This window comes from Acromyrmex echinatior, chromosome 9 (genome assembly GCF_024713525.1).
Source record: "Acromyrmex echinatior isolate Ae372 chromosome 9, ASM2471352v2, whole genome shotgun sequence".
Taxonomy (NCBI): Eukaryota; Metazoa; Arthropoda; class Insecta; order Hymenoptera; family Formicidae; genus Acromyrmex; species Acromyrmex echinatior.
Genome location: NC_141860.1, coordinates 5,733,517 through 5,756,891, shown reverse-complemented (window position 1 = coordinate 5,756,891; position 23,375 = coordinate 5,733,517). Strand labels below are relative to the sequence as shown.

At 32.2% G+C, this 23,375-nt stretch overlaps 1 protein-coding gene across 6 annotated transcripts in view; it reads left to right on the top strand.

The window, feature by feature from the left end:
* LOC105151120 (Kinesin heavy chain 73) overlaps positions 1–23,375 on the top strand; it is a 46,188-nt gene that overhangs the window by 12,242 nt on the left and 10,571 nt on the right. For 2 of the 6 annotated variants that reach the window (XM_087409465.1, XM_011064657.2), the window contains exons 3-21: positions 11,839–12,002; positions 13,059–13,327; positions 13,441–13,688; positions 13,802–13,919; positions 13,989–14,201; positions 14,307–14,564; positions 14,652–14,901; positions 15,014–15,156; positions 15,226–15,573; positions 15,883–16,059; positions 16,130–16,655; positions 16,766–16,990; positions 17,334–17,600; positions 17,719–17,901; positions 17,988–18,182; positions 18,248–18,541; positions 18,625–18,767; positions 19,120–19,285; positions 21,570–21,587. In XM_087409465.1, coding sequence (XP_087265591.1) covers positions 11,839–12,002; positions 13,059–13,327; positions 13,441–13,688; positions 13,802–13,919; positions 13,989–14,201; positions 14,307–14,564; positions 14,652–14,901; positions 15,014–15,156; positions 15,226–15,573; positions 15,883–16,059; positions 16,130–16,655; positions 16,766–16,990; positions 17,334–17,600; positions 17,719–17,901; positions 17,988–18,182; positions 18,248–18,541; positions 18,625–18,767; positions 19,120–19,285; positions 21,570–21,587 — 4,205 coding nt within the window. Of the gene's footprint in view, positions 1–10,480; positions 10,769–11,838; positions 12,003–13,058; positions 13,328–13,440; positions 13,689–13,801; positions 13,920–13,988; positions 14,202–14,306; positions 14,565–14,651; positions 14,902–15,013; positions 15,157–15,225; positions 15,574–15,882; positions 16,060–16,129; positions 16,656–16,765; positions 16,991–17,333; positions 17,601–17,718; positions 17,902–17,987; positions 18,183–18,247; positions 18,542–18,624; positions 18,768–19,119; positions 19,286–21,569; positions 21,588–23,375 lie in introns of those variants that run through there. The other 4 variants (XM_011064660.2, XM_011064659.2, XM_087409467.1 and 1 more) reach the window with 3 other exon arrangements.

The following is a 23,375-nucleotide window of genomic DNA, read 5'->3' as shown; positions in this document are numbered from 1 at the left end:
TCTGTGAGCAGTCAAAGTAAAAAGGACGCTTTTTGTTAGGTTTCAATATTGAAAACTTACTAATGAAAAAAATCGTACAACATTCAATAAGTACGCAAATTAAGGATAAAGATTTACTCTTTTGAATGCTACAAACTGTTTTTGTATTCACGCCATGAAAATTCCATTTGAATCCATGTAGCTCCATAAAAAATCAGATCGTTATCTAAACTACTGATTTGAGCTTTGATATACTTTTAAATCATCTCTTATAATTATTTTTAAGTTCTGTTGAATATTGCCTATTTTTGAAAGGGCAGAATAGGTGATCTCTTAATTTTTTGGCATAGTGTATTTACTATCTATATTAAAAGTCATATGATTCTATGCAACATCTTTTTATATTCTTAACTTTTCGTGTTCTGTCATGCACCTATGTGACTATACATTAGAATAGAATGTATGTGCGATAATGGCCGTACTCTACCAATAACGTCGCCTTTAGTGCTCCGCGACAGAGACTCTCGGGAGCCATAAAATGTCCTCCAGAATCGCAGACTTTGAGACACGTCTGCGATTCGTTTGTCACATAGCTGGAAGTCCTTGCAATAAACACGCATGGATTCGTGCCAACGATTTTTGATGCTTCCATCTGTCTTGGTTCTTCTTGCGAGCTATCTTGGGCATTTGCCCTTGCTCATAGTGATCGTTAACCTCTTTGAATTTACGAATTCTTTCTCTCTATTCGTTGCATTTTACGTATACATTCTTTGTTTAAGCATTTCTTAATTAAATTAAATTAAATTTATTTCCTGATTTATCTTTGATCTCAAACATCGAAAACAGATTCACGAGTTTATTGACAAAGTTTATAGCAAAGAATGGTTGAAAAAAGGAAACGTACCATTTTGTGCAAGTGCTTGTTAATTTCCGAATATCCATCATCCCGATCATTTCGAGTGATAATCAGAGAGATGATTCATTAATGTGCCGAGAGAGACAAGAGGCTGTATACGGTGTGAGACAGGATCGATCAATTTCCATCCAGAAAGCCGAGGACAGGCTCGTGCCAGACATTTGAGAGAAGACTAGCGAGTTTGCGTCACGCATTTAACATGCATGTCAAACACTCCGAAATAGCGAGAGAGAGAGAGAGAGAGAGAGAGAGAGAGAGAGAATAATAATGATGATAAATCGTTATTTATTCAAGTCATTCTAGGATAAGAAATTTCTCTTAAGCGCTGAACCTTATGAAGTATAATAAGATACAACTATTTTGACATACAACTACAAAAATAACATAGAAAAGAAAATAAAACAATGTTTTGACATAAGTATAAAATAAAATAAAAATGACATAACAAAAGAAGAAAAGAAAGAGGGAGAGGGAAGGAGGAGATATTGAAAAGTAGAGCAAGGTCTTGGTAATAGTTGAAAGAGTAGTAGTATATCTTGACATGCTTGTGTAACTTCCTTATCATTTTCCTCTTTTGCCTTTTCCGTATTCTTCTATCATCCTCTTCATCCATATATCTGTCTACGTTACTATTTATCTTTATTTTTTATCCTTTCCAACGATTTAAATTTTCTATTTTATTGATAGAAGTGTCAAATGCGAAATGATGAAGTCATCGTACATTCGCAATGTCTCACTTATACATATAAATAGGTCATTTGAGCGACATTAAAGATTTCTTTGCCAACGTCAGTGTGCATGAACAATGGAATCACTATCGCACGAAGGTCTTCGCCTCGTCTTTCGTCCTTGCGTATCTATCCATCTGGAACTTATTAAACACCTGCTTTTATATGCGGGATTATAGCCTAGTAAGAACGCTCCAACTTCGCTATTTCGAAGCTATATAGATGTAGACTCTATGCATAAAATTAATGTGTCAGTAAACGTGATGTTTCGTGACATAAAAGGAAATATTAACGATGTAAAATAGCGCAAAAATGATAGAAATTACATTACTAGGAATAAATCGATTAATCTATAATGTGCTTCAATTTTTTATTATGACACACAATTCATATGTACATAATGACAATGATTTTAATGTTACAGATTTATTATATTTTTTTATTTTTTTGCTTTAATGATTATTCGGCATTACACATTTTGTTTTCTTTGTAAAGCTTTTGAAAAATACAAATTCGAATATACTAGTTAAAAGATACGTGGGGAAGAGAGGGATGATATCTTTTAATTATTATGAATAATATATTAAGGCGAGAAAGAAATATATCAGTTCGTTATCGATATAGTCATTGATTAAGATGAATTAAGATAAATTAAAACTTTAGATCGCAAAATCGGCAATATAAATAACATTTCTTTATTAAGGAAGGTTTTCTATTTTTTTAGGAAGTTTTTAGGAATTTTTTTTAGAAAAAAGTGGATAAATATTTTTAAAAATTTTGTTCTTTGTTTATTATTTTTTGAAGATAGGTTTATTATTTTTTTTTAAATAAAAATATAAATTGTTATCAAATCGATTTGAGTTCTATGCACGGTTTATTTGCGAGCATGATTTCAAATCTTCCAGTAAAAAGACTGAAATGTAATTGAAATAAAAAAATGAAATGTCATTTTATATAATCAGAATATTTGCAGCTATTGTCAGAACTAAAATTATATAATTGGTAACTTAATTTTTTCTATTTTTTAGGGACTCGAAAACATAAAAAAAGAAGTGGAAATCGAACTTTATTTCGTTTTTGTAAACAAGTGCCATTTATTTGTTAGGCGAAATAAATAATTCTAATTTCAACGATAATCACAAATGTTATGATTAAAATAACATCCCATTTTTTTATTTCAGTTTATTGGGAAATCCGGAATTATGAACACACACGGAGAAATTTTTGGTTAAATCAGTTAAAAGAATATTTGGTTAAATCTAGTAGATTTAACCAAATATTCATTTAAAATTTAGAGAATTTTGATAGATTTAATAAAAAGTTTAGTAGACTTAAGCCTATTCTATAATTGCGTAAGAGTAGTTGTAAGTGATTATGGTTGTAAAAATTCACTAATCATAGCCGAATATGAGAAGAATACGAAAAGAATATTCGACTGTTAATTACAACTACACAATGATGTCTTGATTTCATTTACAATTACTATAATGCTTATGCAATTGTAAAATAGGCTGTAGCCAGAATTCTGAATCGTTCATTTTCTATCGGAATTCCAGTTGGTCCAACCAAATATTTTTCTCCGTACAGATAAACTGGAGTACATGGTGTACACGATACATAAAAATCAAATAGCTCTATTAATTATTTATATTTTTTATGGTAAAAAATAGCAAATTATATTCAAATAATAATAAATAGAAGACAAAAAGTAATTTTGAATTTAAAAAAATTCATTAAAAAAACCCTAAAAAAATGGTGCGAGAAAGTAGAGAATCCTCTTAATATACCTTAATACAATATCCTGTATATCAGTATAGTCTTTCCAATTTTTCGATTTTTAAAAAATTATTTTTAAAATAATTTGTAACACTTCTCAAGAGGCAATATCGCGCAACTAATAACAATTATCTCGCGTACATTACAATTGTGTGATACATTCAGTCTTTTGCTGTACTTGTTTGAAAACAATGATATTTGTGATAGTATTTGTGCATTATTTTGTTATGCGCTCTTCTTCTGTTGTCTTTTCTCTATTTTCTCTTGAAGAAAACAACTTGAAAAATTGACGAATGATGCACGCCCTGTATCTCATGCGTGACCAGTCGTATATTAGCGCTAAACGCTAAGTAATACTCGGTTTAAATGAAATGAAACACAGGAATTGATACCGTGCACAAATAATAATGTCGATTAATTGTACTTGATGCTTGATTTTATTCGATTCTCAAATCCCGTTGTCAGACATCCCCCAAGCATGTCCACTTATTGTTAAATACACGTTGCGAATCGTACAGCGTCGAACATGTACCCGTCGTTACAGTAAATAATGGTCAAAATATTCAAATGATACTAGGCTAAAATCAGCTTTTCTCTGTTGACTTGTACAATTGTCAAAGCTTTCGTTAGATACGGAAGGCACTTCTATCATGCTTAAGAGGATGCTGGAGTCATGTGAAACGTGCATTTCGTACTTTTCCATTTTTCTTCGTTACACAGAATAAAAAGTCCTTCTCCAGAATAAAAGAAAAAACGCAAATAGCTGTGAAACTACAAATCTATATGTGAAAGCCCAAAATAAATTACAGTTTCTTGTTACTACGTAGATAACTTCTTCACATGATATAAATGATTCCAAGTATGTATCCAAACAAAAAGTTTTCCCAGTTTTGAAAAAGCGATTTTGCTAAAAATCTAAAAATTTGACAAGTTACAGATCTGAAAATAATATTGTTGGATAATCAAAATAATTTTTCAGGAATCTTAAACACAAATTTGTCATACTACTTAATTGTTTTAATGGTCCACCAAAATTCTTTTTCAGATCTGTATCTAGTTAAATTTTTTAATTCTTCAGCAAAATTGCTCTTTCAGTACACATTTGAATAAGGTATAAGAATATAATGAGATCTTCAAATTATAATTTCGAAGCTTACAAGAAAAGTAAGTAAAAAAGTATGACTTGAGTGTACATAATTCAGCATTCATATGATACATAGAATGTAGCAAAAAATGTACTTAACGTTTTACTCAATGTACGTAATATTTTATTTGGAATTAAGAAATCCGTTTTATCAACATTCATCAAATTGAGCCATCGCTCTAGCATTCCCTTAAATGCCAATGCAATTTTCTGGAAATTCAAACCTAATGGAATTAAGGCTTGATTTCTAGTGGCAGTAAAGATTCGACGTTGCACGATCAAACTCAGTGGGAATATAGGTCAGGAAATCTGTACGTCACCTTGGTTGTTGCGCAACGGGTTGTCGACCACACGCAGGTGTGTTCGCGGATGCGTACTAATTATCACGAGCAAAAACTGGGAAATGTTATATACATGCTTTTCGTTAGCTCGGTCACGCTCGATCTACTTTCGTAGTCAATGCGACTAGTCAATAAGACTAATTGTAAGCCAAAAGAGATACGACCTCGTCTAGTTTTACGAGGCTTTGCTAGTTCGATTATCAATGGCTTTTATGCCGTATCGTAGCATAATTGAAATCGATTTACATCAACATAGGCATTTTAATACAAAACAGAATGATTACCAAATCATTCATCCATCGTACATTGGAAATGTCCGTGGTATGTAAATCAATTGGATATAAAAGCCATTGTTCAATATAAATCGATGTAATATATATTTCAAGATATTGTTGCAACCCTGATTGTATCAGATCAACCATATCGCAATGCGATGCAGTATTAACGGATGATAGTTGCAAATGCAGTTTCGAGAAGCGTTTCAAGCGTTTTACCAAGTTATTTTCGTTTCTCCGGTACGTAAAGCGAGGAAGTCTTTCTGCTTGGAAAATGGCTGAATAACTTGACGCTGAATGCGTCCCTATCCCCCATTCCCATCTCATCCAGTCGACTGTGCCTGGGCGTCGAGGAAACTCACGCCACTCGCGGTGGGTAATGATCGCGGTTGAATTTGCTAACAAAGGATGGCACGAGTCTTTTGTATGAATCCCATCCAGATGATCCGCATCTTCTATCATTTTTAATTTTTATTCTCTTTTTTCGCACCCAATTTTTTTTTTTAGGTCTCTTTATTTCATCGCCATGTCATCGCTACTCGTGAAAAGAAATGCACTTCAGCAAATATTAAATTAACAGCGATTCGCGACACTCGATACACGGAAGTAAAAAGATAATGTACGCGCGTATCGTTTTACAGCATTGAGAGAAATTATTGATATAAATACATAATCAGAACTCTAAATTTTTGGGAGTGAAATTTTACTTCCGAAGAGTGAAGTTATCCCAGTCTGGTAAGAGTGAAATTTTCACTCTTAGAAAGTGAAAAATCACTCCAAGCGAGAGTTTCAATTTTCAATCTCTGCGAAGAGTGAATAATTTCACTTTCCGAAAGCATAGAGATTGAAGGTAAATGTTAAGATTAGTCCTCCTACAATCTTGACAAAATTAGATTCATGTGTTTTTGCACAAAACGTATGAATATGGCAAAACGTTGCTTTGCCTCGCGAAGCGAAATATTAATCATTAAAGGTGACCTTTTAGGAAATTCACTCCTTGAAGGAGTAAAGTGAAATTCATTCTTGCTGGACTGGCGCAACTATCACTTTTCTTGAAATGAAATTTCACTCCCAAAAATTTAGAGTGAATGTTTTGTTACTAACGCAAAAATTATTTGTTGGTATACGTGATCAATTAAAACGTCGATATTAATTTTTTTTAGCAAATTTGGCTTATCTACCAAAAAATATATTTTGCTATTTTAATATTAGGTATTGGAATTAATTCGTAGCGTTTTACAAGTGATGGGAAGTACTTTCATTAATGTATTTTTTAATGCTCATGTGAAATAAATAACATTCTTTCATTAAAAACGCTACGAATTAATTCCAACACCTAATAAAATTGTCCTTTGACAATAATCAGCTATTTGTGAGTAATTATCTTTTTTTGTTATCATTACTGTAACTTTTTTCTCATTAAGATTGAAAATTATAGGGGAAACCGTGGTTCGTTGATACAGTTTTCACAATTTCCGTCATTAAACATTTTAAATAATTAATTATTATGTGTTAATATGATAGAGAGAACTTTTCTCTACATTTTCACATATCAAGAATAGTTCTGTACAATAATTCTATATAGTTTCTTTGTAATAAGTGAAATACATGCATTGTAGTCCATTTACTCCGATATAGATGGAGTAAATTGATATATATATCATGATGTAAGTTGCCTATATAATAAACTTTAATTAATTAATGAAAATATAATAGAAATAAAAAACAGATAAGTACTTTTTACAATTAGTAAAGATTATATCTTTTAAAATTATTTTGTAATTATCAAATAGCAAAATGTTATTACAGAAAAAATAAATATAAATTATTTTAATTCTAGCTTATTTTAATATAAATATATATATATATATATATATATATATATATATATATTAGGTGTTGGAATTAATTCGTAGCGTTTTACAAGTGATGGGAAGTACTTTCATTAATGTATTTTTTAATGCTCATGTGAAATAAATAACATTCTTTCATTAAAAACGCTACGAATTAATTCCAACACCTAATATATATATAAAATATAAAGTATTTTGTCAGAGTTAGTAAATTACAACTGAATATTCACATGCGTGGTACAATAATACGTCACTTAGATTTACTTTTTCAAGCCGAAGAGCTTTAATACGAAATTATGAAACGCTCAAAAATTAACTTACCTTCTCTTGAATCAGATTTTTCTATTTTTTTTATCGTAATACTTGTTTGATTTAAATTTACAAAACTTAGAAAAAAATATCTCTATGTTAAAAAAAAGATATTTTACGGTAACTCTTTTCCATTATTTCTTTATAGATACATAAACGAAACCAATTTGTGATAACGAGCTCCGGTCTCTCCTATTTTTTAACAACCGAGCAATCGTGTTTTCTTCTCGAGACTATCGCAAATAAAAGGGAAAGAGATCATGTCGTGCTTAAAATTAAATATCTTATACGAGATAATACAAATTTTATTGTATTTATCTTTTGTAAACAATCGATATCTATTTATGATAATTTTTTATAGCAATATTTGCAAAGATATAGATAGAATGTTTAATTAGACTTAATCCTTTGTTTAATTCCAGTTCATAAATTGCATTCTTCATTTTAATATAAAGAGAATAATAATAGATTTGATCTTACCTTTATTACATAAAGAGTAATTAAGAAGACATTATCAACGCATCTTCTCTTATGCCATTTTCTCACTTGCTCTCGCATCTAATGCAATTCTGCTACCTCAATGTACCTTTAACATCTACGCGACTGTATTTACAAAATATAGTAGCAGAAGAACGTTCGAGATTTACAACCCAGATCTACTTTGCAGTGATATGGGTGCAACGAGGTATTTTATTTCGTTCTATCCTCATTCCGCGAACGATTCACGTCTACTGTATAACAAAAAGGACCGTATATTAAGAGAAAGCTAAATTTAAAATCAGCCGCATATTCGCATTAGAGAAGATTTTCAAGATTTCTAGATCGACAGTCCATGTAGTTTAAGGATGTTATCAAGTACATGGTCTCTGCAAATGTGATTGGAATTGAAAATTTATATTTTCCGCATAAAAATGAATGTTATATGTGAAACAGTTCATATTCATATTTAACAATACAATTTTATAATTTAAATGAAAATTTTTCATTTTATCTTAATTATTAAAAAAAAAAACACGTCTACTTTATTAAAATAATTTTTAATGGAAGTTCTAAATTGTCCTCAAACTTTTTGTATTACTTTTAAATACGATTCAGAAACGTGTAATTTTTTTCATTTTATTGATGTAATATTACGTTCTTAATTAATTCCAAATTGTTCTGCAATTCTGAATGTCAGTAAACGTCTTTGATTTTCTGATTTTTAGTTTGTTATGGTAATTTGATATAATAATAAATTCTAAAACTCGTTAGAGTCAATATAGACGATACCAATTATTCCGAGCATGATTCCACATTGACAAGATTTACTTATTGATCTATAATTTTCGTGAACTTATGGTTTTCACAAATCTTAGATGCTTTTCAGCGAGGTCACAGTTAGACACAGTGAATCATTACATCCTTGTTATTTGTCTATGTTAAACAAAGATGAAACGATTCGCCTGTGTTACTCAATGTCTGACTGTGTCCTTGCTGGGAGGCACCCTTAGGCTCGATTTTACAATATATGGTTACCTAAAGATAAGATTAAAGGTAACCAAGAAATTCATGAATGAATTTCACCGATGAATCTGTTGGTAACTTTTAATCTTTAGGTAACCATATATTGTGAAAACGTATCTTAGTTTGAACCAATTGTAATTGAGGATCGAATTACGCTGCAGTTAAATGTAGAGTCATTATTTTCACGTTGTCTATTGATGCGCAATAATGCGTTTGTCCTCGTTTTTGTTCAGAAAACGTACAATAACCTGATTGTGGGTGGACGTATATGCTCACTCTACTATACTTTGTCCGTAATACTCGGGCACTGCGTAGAGTCGGAATATTGTCATCTATCGATCGCGCTGTTGAGTGAAAATGGAGCTAAATACGATCGATCAAAGTCAAAGTCTCTGACTGCAACCCGCACGTGTGCGCACGCTGCGTACTATAGGTGACTCTGGTTACTTTACTCCTTTGACATTTTTTACAAACGTAACTATCTTTGATCTGCGATATGCTTTCCATCCTTCTTTATTATTAAGATTCAACCTGCTCGAAACACATTCAAAGGGGAATTCTACCGAGAAAACGTAACCACGTCTGATTATATCAATTATGCGGTAGAAAAAAAAACAAGGCGAGTTTATTTGGCTGAAGAAGATTGCTATGTGAGTTTTTTCAAAGTTTCAAAATATCAATATAATAACAACAATACGTTGAAGGAAAAGTGATTCGTTCGTTTCGTTTTTTTTCTATTTGAGCCACTCGAGAATCAAAATGATCGTTATTTCTTCATTAAGTAGATCTGTTCATGTTGTTTGAAATCCACAAAAATTCTTGCACTTAAAAAAAAGATAAATACCTATACATTCGAATGTTGAAGAGAGAGAATACGAAGATGCTGAGTGCAAAGAGTGCTGAGAGACAAGCAACATAAACAGATCTTATCCCATGCAGCATACTAATGTCAAATCAATATACCTATCAGAAACGTTGAATTGCAATATTGTGAGTATTAATCAACGTCGCGTAATGTAGGTTCAATGTTGAAAAGATATTCACACTTCAACATTTAACATTGTAACGTCTCAGCAACGTTCTTTCAACGTTCTGTATGGGAATGTTGTTTCAACGTTGCAATAATATTAGCAATCAGTGTAAAAAACTCAACACAGATTCAACATTGAAAACCATTCACATTTCAATATTCAACATTGCAACGTCTCAGCAACATTCTTTCAACGTTCTGTAATTGTAAGGAGCATGTAAGAATGGATAACAAATTTCACGCGACAAGTACACGCGTACATCAACGGTGGGATTTGCATGTAGAACAAGCAGCCCTTCCAACGTGCTGCAGTTGTGTGGTTCTAACGTTATTGTATGTAGTGCTTTCCAGCGACACAGTGTGACACAGTGATCATGTCCTCTTTGTTTAACATTAGTAAACAACAAGGATGTAATGATTCATTGTGTTACACTGTGTCTCTTGCTTTGCTGAAAAGCACTTATAATGTGGCAAGGTAAAAATTCTATATGTTTTCGCGTTTTTTAAATCACTTCTATCAAATCAATCGACATTAAATTTTGTATCCAGATTTAATGTCGACTAATTTGATGGAAGTGATTTAAAAAAAAATTAATTAAATGGCCACTCACGTGGGTAGTCCATGCGCTTGCTGGGTCGTTTTGATTTTCGGACCAAGCTGTCAAGTCGTTTCGCATGTCGAAGGTCACCTGAAAACCCGGAGTGCTCGTGTGGACGTAATCTCGAAAGGGCAATTCGTCGTCACGCGATGGTCAGCTGGCTTTTTCTTTTCTTAATCGAGCGGTCGACTACTGCAAGTCTACCGCGCAGTTCACTATCTTTCGCACTAAGGTTGATAGTATTACATCGTACCGTGATCTGCTGTGTCTAAAAAGCGAAGGTGTTCCAATAAATGAAATCACTTGGATACACAAGTAATTATAAGCGATTCACTTTTGCTTTCGTAACATTAATTATATTGTTTGTTATATTTTCTCCTTTGGCAACCCGTGCGACATTTTGCGCGAGAAGATAGAGTGATGTATATATATATATTTATATTATATCAACAGAACTAATATACTATCGAAAAAAAAACGTCATTCTGCTTCATTTATTTATCTCGAATCGGTATACATTTGCATATTCACTGTGTGTCACCCGCCATTCTCAAACATGATATTTTGCAAGTTCAAATGACGTGTGAATCATTATTCATCCTTGTATTGATAGGAAGAACATATATAGTGTATGTACATACAGAGTGTCCCATGAAAAGTTGAAAAATATATATCAATGAGATTGACGATATTTGATATTTTTATAAATATTTAATCTTTAAAGGATGAGAGACCGATTTTATCGGCTTTTAATAATTTAAGTGAATTTAATGTGCGCGCATAGCATATATAAACGAACATTTTCAGTTTTTTACCACTTTCGGTGGTATAAAATATTTATATAAAAATATTTTATTTTTTCTATTCCTTACAAACGTTTAAAAATGATAGCTAATTAGTTTTTATCAGTTTTTTATAGGACACCTTGTATATCTGGATTTACCAGTCGAAAGTTTCAATCTGCGTGTGTGTGTATATACAATATTTTTATCATTAAATTATTATAGTTAAATACATATTATACAACGTTAGTAAATTTTTAAAAACAATCTCTTTCTCTCTCTTTTTCTCTGCATATATATTAGAGTAAACAATATATTATTACAAGTGTACAGTATATTTTCGCAAAAATCTTGATATTATGCATTTTTTTCATTTTTCAATAACTTGCATTTACATCATTGGAAGACATAAATATATATGTTGTATGTGTACTTTTCTTTTTCGAGATCATTAATCGACTTGAGTCGTAATTGAAATGTAATCGAAAATCGGTACAACTGATTGATTTTTCGGGAAGAAACGTTTGGATTGATATATTACATAACATTTCTGGTTATGTATAATATACATATAATTATGATTATTTTCTATTCATGTTACAGGAACAAGCCGAAGACTTTCGCTTTCGATCACTGCTTTTATTCCCTGGATCCTGGAGCGGACAATTTTGCGAGTCAAGAGATTGTTTTCGATGCCCTGGGTCGTGATATTTTGGACAATGCATTTCAGGGTTACAACGCCTGTATATTTGCCTACGGACAAACTGGTATGGTATCAATTGTAACAGTTACATTTTGTAACAATTGCTTTGGTTTAGCTGTTGTTCGCGGTACAATTCAGGCCTTTAAAGCGTTGTTGCAAAGCGCGTGTTGGAAAGGATGCGGTAATTAATGAGCAGACCATGAACGGACGCGTAACACGGTAAATAATGCAATTAATCGGTTCGGTCGTCATCGATAAACGGCTACGGCTCATTTTCTGCGGGGCAAGACATTGACTCAAAGGCAGAACGAGACATCGCGAATAATACTAACGCGAACTTTCTGCGTTAATCTATATACGATATGGATGTATATACATAAGACGAGGAGAATAAAACAGTGCAACATGAAAAAAAAATGAGAAATGCGCAATGTTATTTCTAAATACCTTCACGTTTCTTATCAGCACTGAGAAATGTGTATAGCTAATCATTCAGATCTAATCGGTTGTTGTTTTTTTTTTAATTTTGTTTTTGCGTTTGTAAGAGATTGCATTTGTAGATCATTTATATATATCAACTCACTTAAGATGTTATCAAATTTTGAAGGAATATATGTCTCTTATTAAATGTTAATTTTTATGATAAAACATAAATGCAAATTCTTTTTATAGTAAAACGTAAACGTATATTCCAAGTATCACGTTTATAAATTAAGTATCAGCAAATAAAAAAATGCAATGAAAGAAAGTAGAGTAATAAAATGATGCAATTTCAAAATAAAATTTGAATTCAATGTTCGAAGTTTAAGTTTTTTGTTTTTTTCTTGTTTGGCATCCTTCAATACCATCCACACACAATCAGATCAGATTTACCGAAGTTGAACTTCGAAAATTGAATTATTTTATTTTGTTCAGAATTGTAATGTTCGAAAATGCACTGTCTTACCTTATAAAAAATTCTTAACGAATATATACATATATAAAATTTTTAAAATATTTTTAGAATAACACTTCAAAAGTTATTTATAAATAGGCAAATATTGTAAATAATTAAGTTTAAAATAATTAAAAGTGGCAAAGAGAATTTAACGTCTTTCGCACGCATGGCTTGTTCTTACAGGTTCCGGGAAGTCTTATACGATGATGGGCAGTGGTGACAACAAAGGCATAATACCACGGTTATGTGACAATCTCTTTGATATGATAGCGAAGCAACAAAGTTCCGAGCTCTCGTACAAAGTCGAGGTCTCATACATGGAGATCTACAATGAAAAAGTACACGATCTTTTAGATCCGAAGCCAAACAAGCAATCGCTCAAAGTCAGAGAGCACAATGTCTTGGGGCCGTACGTGGACGGGCTAAGTCAACTAGCGGTTACTTCTTTCCAGGTGATTGCTTCTCCTTTTTCTTGCTATCAATAATTTATATATCTATGGATCATTTTTCTGAATCCAAACCGTTTACTGACGAAACTTTCAATTTCAACTCGATTGAATTCTAGGACATCGACAATCTCATGGCGGAGGGCAACAAGTCGCGAACAGTCGCGGCGACAAATATGAATTCCGAAAGCTCCCGTTCACATGCTGTATTTTCGGTAATTCTCACGCAGACTCTAACGGACTCGAAAAGCGGAGTCAGCGGAGAAAAAGTCTCGCGAATGAGCTTGGTGGATTTAGCTGGGAGCGAAAGGGCTGTGAAAACTGGAGCAGTGGGTGATAGACTTAAAGAAGGAAGCAATATTAACAAGTAAATTTACTTTTTTTTTAACTTTGTAGAAATTACCTTTAGTGTAAACATGGCAGATATATAATAAGCGTTGATTTATATATATATAAAAAGATAATTGCCGATAATTATAGGTCTTTAACGACGTTGGGTCTAGTCATTTCAAAGTTGGCGGATCAAAATTCCGGCAGCAACAAGAAGAAGGACAATTTCGTACCCTATAGAGATTCTGTCCTTACGTGGCTTTTGAAGGTACATTAGCTTTCTCTGACAGTGTACTTTAAGATATGCTCTCATACAAATATTCATCAATATTTTTAGGATAATCTTGGTGGCAATAGTAAAACTGTCATGGTAGCCACAATATCACCGGCTGCCGATAATTACGAGGAAACGCTATCAACTCTTCGATATGCTGATAGAGCGAAGAGGATAGTCAATCATGCTGTAGTTAATGAAGATCCAAATGCTAGAATTATTCGCGAACTCAGACAAGAAGTTGAAACCTTAAAGGAAATGTTGTTACATGCCACAGTAAGAGAACCTTCCTTATTTTATTTTATTTATCTATAATAATATAGTTACTTGTGTTAAAATAATCATGCATAAACGCTACAATTTGATTTCAATCACGCTCAGGGATCGATTGTTGGCCAACAACGCACAGACATTACAGAAAAACTATCAGAATCGGAACGATTGATGAAGGAAATGTCACAGACGTGGGAAGAAAAGCTTGTGAAAACCGAGAGGCTGCAACACGAGAGGCAACAAGCTCTGGAAAAGATGGGAATAAGCGTACAAGCGTCTGGTATTCAAGTAGAAAAGAACAAATACTATCTGGTTAATTTGAATGATGATCCAAGTTTGAACGAGTTATTGGTTTATTATCTCAAGGTATGTACGTGTCATTATACATGTTGCTTAGTGATTAAATTTCTCCATTTGTATCACTTATCTTTGTATCGCATCTCTGTGTTTCAGGAAAGGACACTCGTAGGCGGACGTTCAGCCAAAAGGGAACAAGATATTCAATTGCACGGTTTGGGTATTTTACCGGAACATTGCGTTATCACGATAGAAGAATCAGGCCTGTATATGACACCGTTAAATGGTGCTCGATGTTTCGTCAACGGTACACAAGTTGTAAACAAGACTCTGCTACAACATGGCGATAGAATCGTTTGGGGAAATCATCATTTCTTCAGAGTTAACTGTCCAAGAAGTGCTACAGGTTCGATTCGATTTAATATATTTATTTCAAGATAAAGCTTATAATGACATATTTCACAAAATAATTGGGAGAAATGCACGTTATATTGTCTGTATCATTCTTCTGTCTACAGCAATCAATAGCGAACCGCAAACTCCTGCTCAAAACATCGACTACAATTTTGCCAGAGAAGAGCTTATGCTTAACGAACTGTCTAACGATCCGATTCAAAGAGCTATAGCGAGACTAGAAAAGCAACACGAAGAAGATAAGCAGGTATATATTGCTTTAATAAGTATCATAATTTTTCATATTGTACTTACTCATTACGCGCATGTTCCAAAGGTTGCGCTCGAGAAGCAGAGGCAGGAGTATGAACGACAGTTTCAACAATTGCGCAATATACTATCTCCGTCTACGCCGTATTCGCCTTATGTACCGTACGATCCTCTAAGAGGTAGCCAAAGTGGAAAACTCCCGGCTTGCACACCAACGACGCAAATGCGCGTTGAAAAGTGGGCTCAGGAACGAGACGAAATGTTCAAGCGCAGTTTGGGCCAATTAAAGACAGATATCCTAAAAGCTAATGCATTGGTACAAGAAGCTAATGTTCTAGCGGAAGAAATGGGCAAACAGACGAAATTTAGCGTCACCCTGCAGATTCCTCCGAATAATCTAAGTCCGAATAGGAAGGTAAAACAATAAAAGATTGTTTTATGCCGTTTTTATATTGTGTCTTTGTCTTCATGTAAAATGTTTTAAACTTATCAGTTTACAAATTTATTTGATTTATTATGATAATTACATATAATTAGTCACTTATACGTGTAAGTTTTTTACGTTTTTCACTTAATATATTTCTAATTTAATCATTATACACATTATATTTTTATCTGAATTTTTTCCTAATTTTATTTTTCTTTTATATTTCACATTTTGTTTTTTTATGTTTTGTTAATTTATGTATTTTTTGTTTATTTTTTCGCACTCTTCGATATGTAGAGTGTATTCTTTCAGCGGGGCGCGTTTGTCAGTGAGCCCGCAATTTTAGTGAAGAGGACGAATATGGGAAGTCAAGTTTGGTCCATGGAAAAGCTAGAAAATAAATTAGTTGATATGCGAGACATGTATGAGGAAAGAAAAGATCCTCACAATTGTCAACGATTACCTGCGGTTAAGGTACATACTTTTTATCTTTAAAATGTCTATATATTACTTTAACATTGTGTACGAAATTATTTTCTTATAGGATGAAGTACCAGGAAAAACACAAGACCCATTTTATGAATCCCAAGAAAATCACAATCTTATCGGAGTTGCAAATATTTTCTTAGAAGTATTATTCCATGACGTACGATTAGATTATCATACTCCGATTATTAGTCAGCAAGGAGAAGTCGCTGGTCGATTACAGGTCGAAATAAGTCGCATATCCGGGCAATTTCCTCAAGATCGGATTTGCGAGGCTGCTTCGGAGTCTTCCGCGGATTCGACGTCCTCCGAAGCGGAGGATTATTCCGGAGGGTCTAGCCATATTACCTGTCGTGTGACGATAAAGCAGGCCACTGGATTACCACTCTCGTTAAGTCATTTTGTATTTTGTCAATACATGTTTTGGAATCATCCAGAACCGATAGTGGTTCCGCCTATGATAAACGCGGAGCTGCCGAATTCGAATTGCATCACTGGTCAGAGGGATTCCTTGACATTTAAGTTTGATGATACAAAAGATTTTACTGTACCCATTACGGAAGAATTTATGGAACATGCCGCTGGTAAGAATTTATTGTGCTTTTATCTATACATTATTTTTTAATAAATAGTAATAGAGCACATCTCTTGTATTATTATATTATTCATGCTTGTTTATCGTATTTTCTTGTAGAAGGAGCGTTAAGTATAGAAGTATGGGGCCATCGCAGTGCAGGTTTTTCACGTAGTAAACCTGGATGGGAAGTGGAACAGCAACAATTAGCGAAAGCTAGATCACTCGCAGACCGATGGTCTGAATTAACGCGAAAAATTGAATTATGGGTAGAGATACAAGAACTGAATGAACAGGGAGAATACTCGCCCGTTGAAGTTGCAGTAAAACAAGACACATGTACAGGTGAGAGGAACGATTGTAATATAATATACTACAAATTTGGATCAAATTCAATTTGTTTATTTATATTTGATTTTTGATCGAATATAGGAATTCTCTTATTTATAGAGTTTTTGACTGTAGCGAGTTTGCATCGATATGGATTGGATTAATGCTCTACTATAGGTTGACGTTATATGCTCTACCAATAGTAGAGCATACAACATCATTAATTCGACCCATATTGATGTAAACTCGCTACAATCAAAAAACGTTATTAATTAGATTTTAATATATATTCTTTGAAAAGTATTTTTTAATTATTATTAATTTTTAAGTAATTATATCTTTTCATTCCTTTTTATAGGTGGTATTTATCAACTTCGACAAGGCCAACAACGTCGAATACAAGTTCGAGTGAAACCAGTACAAAATTCCGGAACTTTACCGATCATCTGTCAATCGATATTAAACATAGCCGTTGGGAGTGTTTCAGTGCGAAACCGATTGCAAATTCCATTAGATAGTTATCAAGACGAGGATTTGAGTATATTGAGAGACAAGTGGAGCGATGCTCTAATGAGAAGACGACAATATCTTGATCAACAAATTCAGAAACTTATCAATAAGCAAGGTAACGAAATTATTTCTCAGCGATAAAAGTTTTAATTAATATTTTATATATGTACAGTCTATTAATTTGTCACTTTGTTTTCTTTGTACATTCCTACATTCATTTCTTATGTTTACAGATAAGACGGAACAAGATATGGAACGAGAACAAAGTCTTGTGGATCAATGGGTCAGTCTCACAGAGGAACGGAACGCTGTTCTGGTTCCCGCGGCGGGTTCAGGTATTCCCGGTGCTCCTGCCGACTGGACTCCTCCTGCAGGGATGGAGCCACATATTCCTGTATTATTTCTTGATCTCAATGGTATTGTACAAAAAATATTTTAATATCTATGTTATCCATGTGTGTTCTGTTTATTAATGCATTTACTTTGACTAAATATTATATAGCCGATGATCTCTCAACACATCAGTCGGGAGAGGAAGTATCAGTGACAGGATTAAATTCAATCCTACCTAAAGAACATGGTAACAAATTCTATAATCTGCCTATTATTCGACATTTAGAGAAAGATGTATGTGCCATTGCCGCTTGGGATTCTAGTATACACGACAACGTACATCTCAATAGAGTAACTGATACCGGTAATTATCCTTTACGTTTTTCCAAGAAATTGGTGATTTGTTACTAACATGCCGCACGTTTTTAGCGAATGAAAGAGTGTTTTTAATCTTGAAAACTACCGTTCGTCTGTCACATCCAGCACCAATGGATCTTGTGTTGCGTAAAAGATTAGCTTTAAACATATACAAAAGGCAAAGCATTACAGATAGAATCTTCAAGAGAATTGTTCGTAATGATTGCTTAACGCAAACTGGTGTCACTTACGAGGTAGTCTCAAACATACCAAAGGCAAGCGAAGAGCTGGAAGATCGTGAGAGTTTGGCACAGATTGCTGCTAGCGGGGAAGATAATAGTTTATGTGATGGAGAAACCTACATAGGTAGGTTACAAAATTAAATTAACGATTATGGAAGTGCTTTTTAAAAAGTATCATCGTATTAATCTTTCCTATTATTTATATAGAAAAATATACTCGTGGTGTATCCGCGGTTGAAAGTATATTAACATTAGATCGATTACGACAAAGTGTTGCTATAAAAGAATTGTTGCAAGCACAGGGACAACCACTGATGCGTAAGACTGCAAGTGTTCCGAACTTCTCTCAGGTATTATTGTCTTCTAGTATTATGAACAAAAAACTTTTATTCGCATTTATTTTATATATAATCATTTTCATCATTGCGAATAAAAGTTTTTTTTTCATAATTAATTCTATATATATAATTCTATAATTTGTTTTTCTGGTTATTTATGAATTTTTTGTCATACTAATATTTCTGTTTTTGAAAATTCCTTTTTTTCTATGTTACCAAAATGCATCCTCCATCGAAACTTTATTTAAAATTTTATTTCAACTAAAATGTTCCATCTTACTTCGCATATAATTTTTAATGCACTTTTCATTCAATAAAATGTATCAGATTTCTCAAATGAAACGATTTTCATGGGTTTTTACAGATTATGAGATTCGATATGTCAATGGATTCATTAAATGTTACTCGTTCGGAAAGTGTGACAGATCTCAATATGGAAAATGGTCTTCCGCATCCGCGACGTGCATCGACAGGTCATACAAGAAATGATGAAAACTTTATATCTGTACCGCCAAAGCCATTTGGAATTGGTAAGCATATTTTCTCTATTCAAAATATTTTTAATGTACAAATAACATCTAGTTATAGACGTATATTCAATAATTTCTCAATTGTTTGTGTGTATGTATATTTTATATATATATATATATATATAATGTACACACACACGCGCGCGCGCACGCACATGCGCACACAGACACACATATACACGACAATAGCACGTATACATATATTACTATTGTCAAATTTAAAACGTTTTTTCATTATTTATAAAAGGTTAAAAATCGGTAAAAATATTCCCAGTCAGTAAAATGTTGGCAATTGGTCTACAAATTGCTGGCAAATTTGGTCAAAATATTTAGCAAATTGTCAACAAAAAGCGAGCAAAGCTTTGGTAGATTTTGATTTTAGTCAGTTCTTGCCGTCAATTTGCTATTAGATTGTCAGGAAGCTTTGCATGATTTTGTAAATTTTCATGCACGATTTTGCCAATTCGTTTTCATGTTTTAACGACTGTGTTATTACCTGCCACCAATTTGCGGACATTATTGCGAAATATAATAGAATTTGTATCAAAATTTTGTCAATAAAAGAACCTCGCACTAATTATGAAAATTGAGTCCTGATGAAAAGAGCTGGTTTTTATATAATGTATGTAATGTGAACAGAAGATGTCATAAATAGACATAAGCTCAATAATGAATAGTTTTTAAGTTATGATGATTATGATCAAAGGTGCTTTGGAGTATAAGTTTTTACATTTTTGATACACCGTAATTAAAAAATCCATTATTAAACTTTATGTTTATAACATTTTTTTATTCACATTATAAGCTACAACATATAGGAAAACCAACTCATTTCACTGGAATTAATTTTATAAATAATTAATGTGGAGTTCTTTGTATTAAGCATTAAAAAATTTATTTTTAACAGACTTGGCTGACTGGGGTTATTTATGAAATCATAGAAAATAAAAATAGCGTGATATATACAAGATCTCTTCATTCATATAGACATACATTCATTCATGCAATCATTCATGATCATTCATAATATATATAAATAATCCATTTCATGTCAAGCATGAGATATATTTTCAAGATATATGCTACATTTAATACATTAAGAGATATATTTTGAACATAAATGGTTTTTGTGAAAATAATCTCTGCTGGATTTTTGAAATGGTCTACGCCTGATAGAAAATCGATAGGTTTTAATCAAATTTTATTTTAAATCTCGACTATTTATATGCAAATTCGTCGTATATTGAATGCAATATTTAGTTCGCTTTAAGTCACCATTAAATTCTTAAATTAATGGCTTTATTAAATTTAATAGCATCGTGTTTAGGGAGATTTTAGTCTTTAGATTAAGTTTTCATTTAATTGTAAGTTAGAGCCACACTTTTTCTTCACTGCCTTAATCTGCTTCATCGAAATTTATTCAATGAAAAATTAACACTTTGTTTCTGAAATGTGGCTTATGCAATGTTTTCGATATTTCACTTTCGCTATGACGATTACTTTACATTCCATCCTAGTTTTGATCGTCCCAAGCTCCATTGTATCAACTCTTCGTTCGGTATAGAACCTGTTGATTTTGGATAATAAAAGTGCGTTCTGTTTATTTCTTTTTAATTTAAATTCATACCATTCATCATTAGTATGTACCCTTTATATGTGTCTACGATTTCTCTTCTCTTATGGCTGTAGATTATAAAATATAAAATATCAAATTGTATAAAAAAATATCAAATTGTGAAACTTGACAAAACGTGCACATAAATGTCGCGTCGAGCATATGAAAGATTAACACTACAAAAGGGTACTGTTTCCATCATCTAAGTTAATTGACAATCTCATCATTTGAAAATATTTAGAAATTTCAATTTCATTAGTAGTAATTATAGTACACTACATTGTGGAATTTTATATTATAATTCCAGCTTTTCTCTGTCATATTGTTACGTCATTAAGCTATGTTCAACTTGATCAATTCAATTTAATGCAAATTTCACTGTAAATATTTTCCCCAATACTAAAATAAAAATATAAATAATTTCAATATAATCACTTGATAACAAAAAGAGTTGAGCATGGTAAAACATATTTTCTCAGATTTGCCCTAATATTAGCAGCTACATTTAAGTGCGCTCTACCACTTATTACAATAAAATAAAACACTTTAACAAACTTTAAATAAGAAACCCTACAACAAAATTAATGAACTAATTAATGTATGCAACTAATCTGTTCCTCTGTTTAACACTACGTCTACTACTTCTACAACTATTTCGGCCCACGCAAGGCTCCATTCTGAACTCAGGTAAAATGGAGTCTTGATTTGATATTTAATTGATGCCACACAGGCAATGACAATTAGTACATATGTTTCGTGAGTGGTTGAGTCTGTCTGTATTTTTGTTTCAAAGTTTGCCTTAGTACATCAAAGATGTTATTCGCGATAGTAATATTCAGAACAGGAATGCGTTTTAATAATCAGTATATGTTCTCTTGTAAGCGTCATTTATTAGGCTCAGTTAGCTCAAAAGAAGTTTAACATCATATCGGGGAATTTAGAAATTGCTAATCTTGTTTAGCTTAAATTGAATGTGATTTCATTATGTGAACGTTATATTTCAGTATATTTAGTTTGCATGCATAGAATGTATTTCTTGTGTGCCTAGCATATTAGCAAGTTTATTCATTAAACTGTTTACTTCTCTTATTTATTTTATAACTATTTGATATATATTGTTCATGGTTAATACCAGTATAAAACAATACCAATGATCATTTGTGTGTGTGTGTGTGTGTGTGTGTGTGTGTATGTGTGCGTTGGATGTGAGTCCATGTGTGCGTGTACTATACTCACAGTCATGCAACATACGCGCACACATAGACATACATACACGCACACACGCACGCACGCGTGTGCACACACAACCACCCATCCACTCTGTCGTCGCACCGTTTATACCAGAATCATCGCATAGAAATCATTTTCATATCCATATATCTATTTTCATAATTTGCAATAAGATGTATGATGTTCTTAAAACCTCGCTTTTACAAATAATCGGATCAAATAAGATGATTTCTATAATCCTTAATGATTTGTCAAATGCACACTAACATATATATTTGTTTGCATTTAACAAATCAAGTAAAGTAATAAAAAAGGTTGAATTATTGCATTATATACGTGAAAATTGTTTGCATTTAACAAATCAAGTAAAGTAATAAAAAAGGTTGAACTATTGCATTATATATGTGAAAATTGCAATGTTTCGATCTTTATATTTGTGAATGTGCCATTGAGCGATACTCTAGATAGAGTGTAGAAAATTTATTGTAACTTATATGTGTATATAAATATTTTCTATAGTTAATATATGTTAAATGAGGATTATTCTCTCTATGCTTAAACATGATGTGTATATACACATTTCGTTTAATTATATTTCATTACAATGTTGTATGTATTGTAGCGGGATTAGATTATTAATTAACAAATCTATATATAAAAAGACAGAATGAACCTCCAGTAAGTAATATAGGAGAATAGGGGAAATCAATATAAAGTAAAAATTAATATTTTGTAGTTTTTTAATTAAATCACAGAATAATAGGATAAATATAAGCTATCTTCCCGTTGTGTTTCTTATAAGACTCAGTTTAAAGTCAAGGATACATTTCTATAAATGTGAAAATGATCGTAAAAAAATATGATGAAAAACAGGAAAAATAATATGTATCGCATTGTATCGTACAAATCGGTAGAGCCGTATGATAAAATCATAGTTTAATATTACATAACAATAGCAATATATTTGAATTTCAAGCAAGATAACTGTTATGATATTAATATAACAAAGCATGTCATTATCTTCGACTTTAAACTTACCTCCTTTGAAAACATGAAAATTCATTATGTACATCATCGAATTATATAATGTTTATATTATAAATATGTATTTATTGTTTATTTATCGTAAAGATGGTGATATACAATATACATATACATGATATATTTCGAACATGTACATTTTGAATTTATAAATGCAATGGCGAGTTATTAAAATTGTTTCCGAAGTGGAGTATATTATATCAT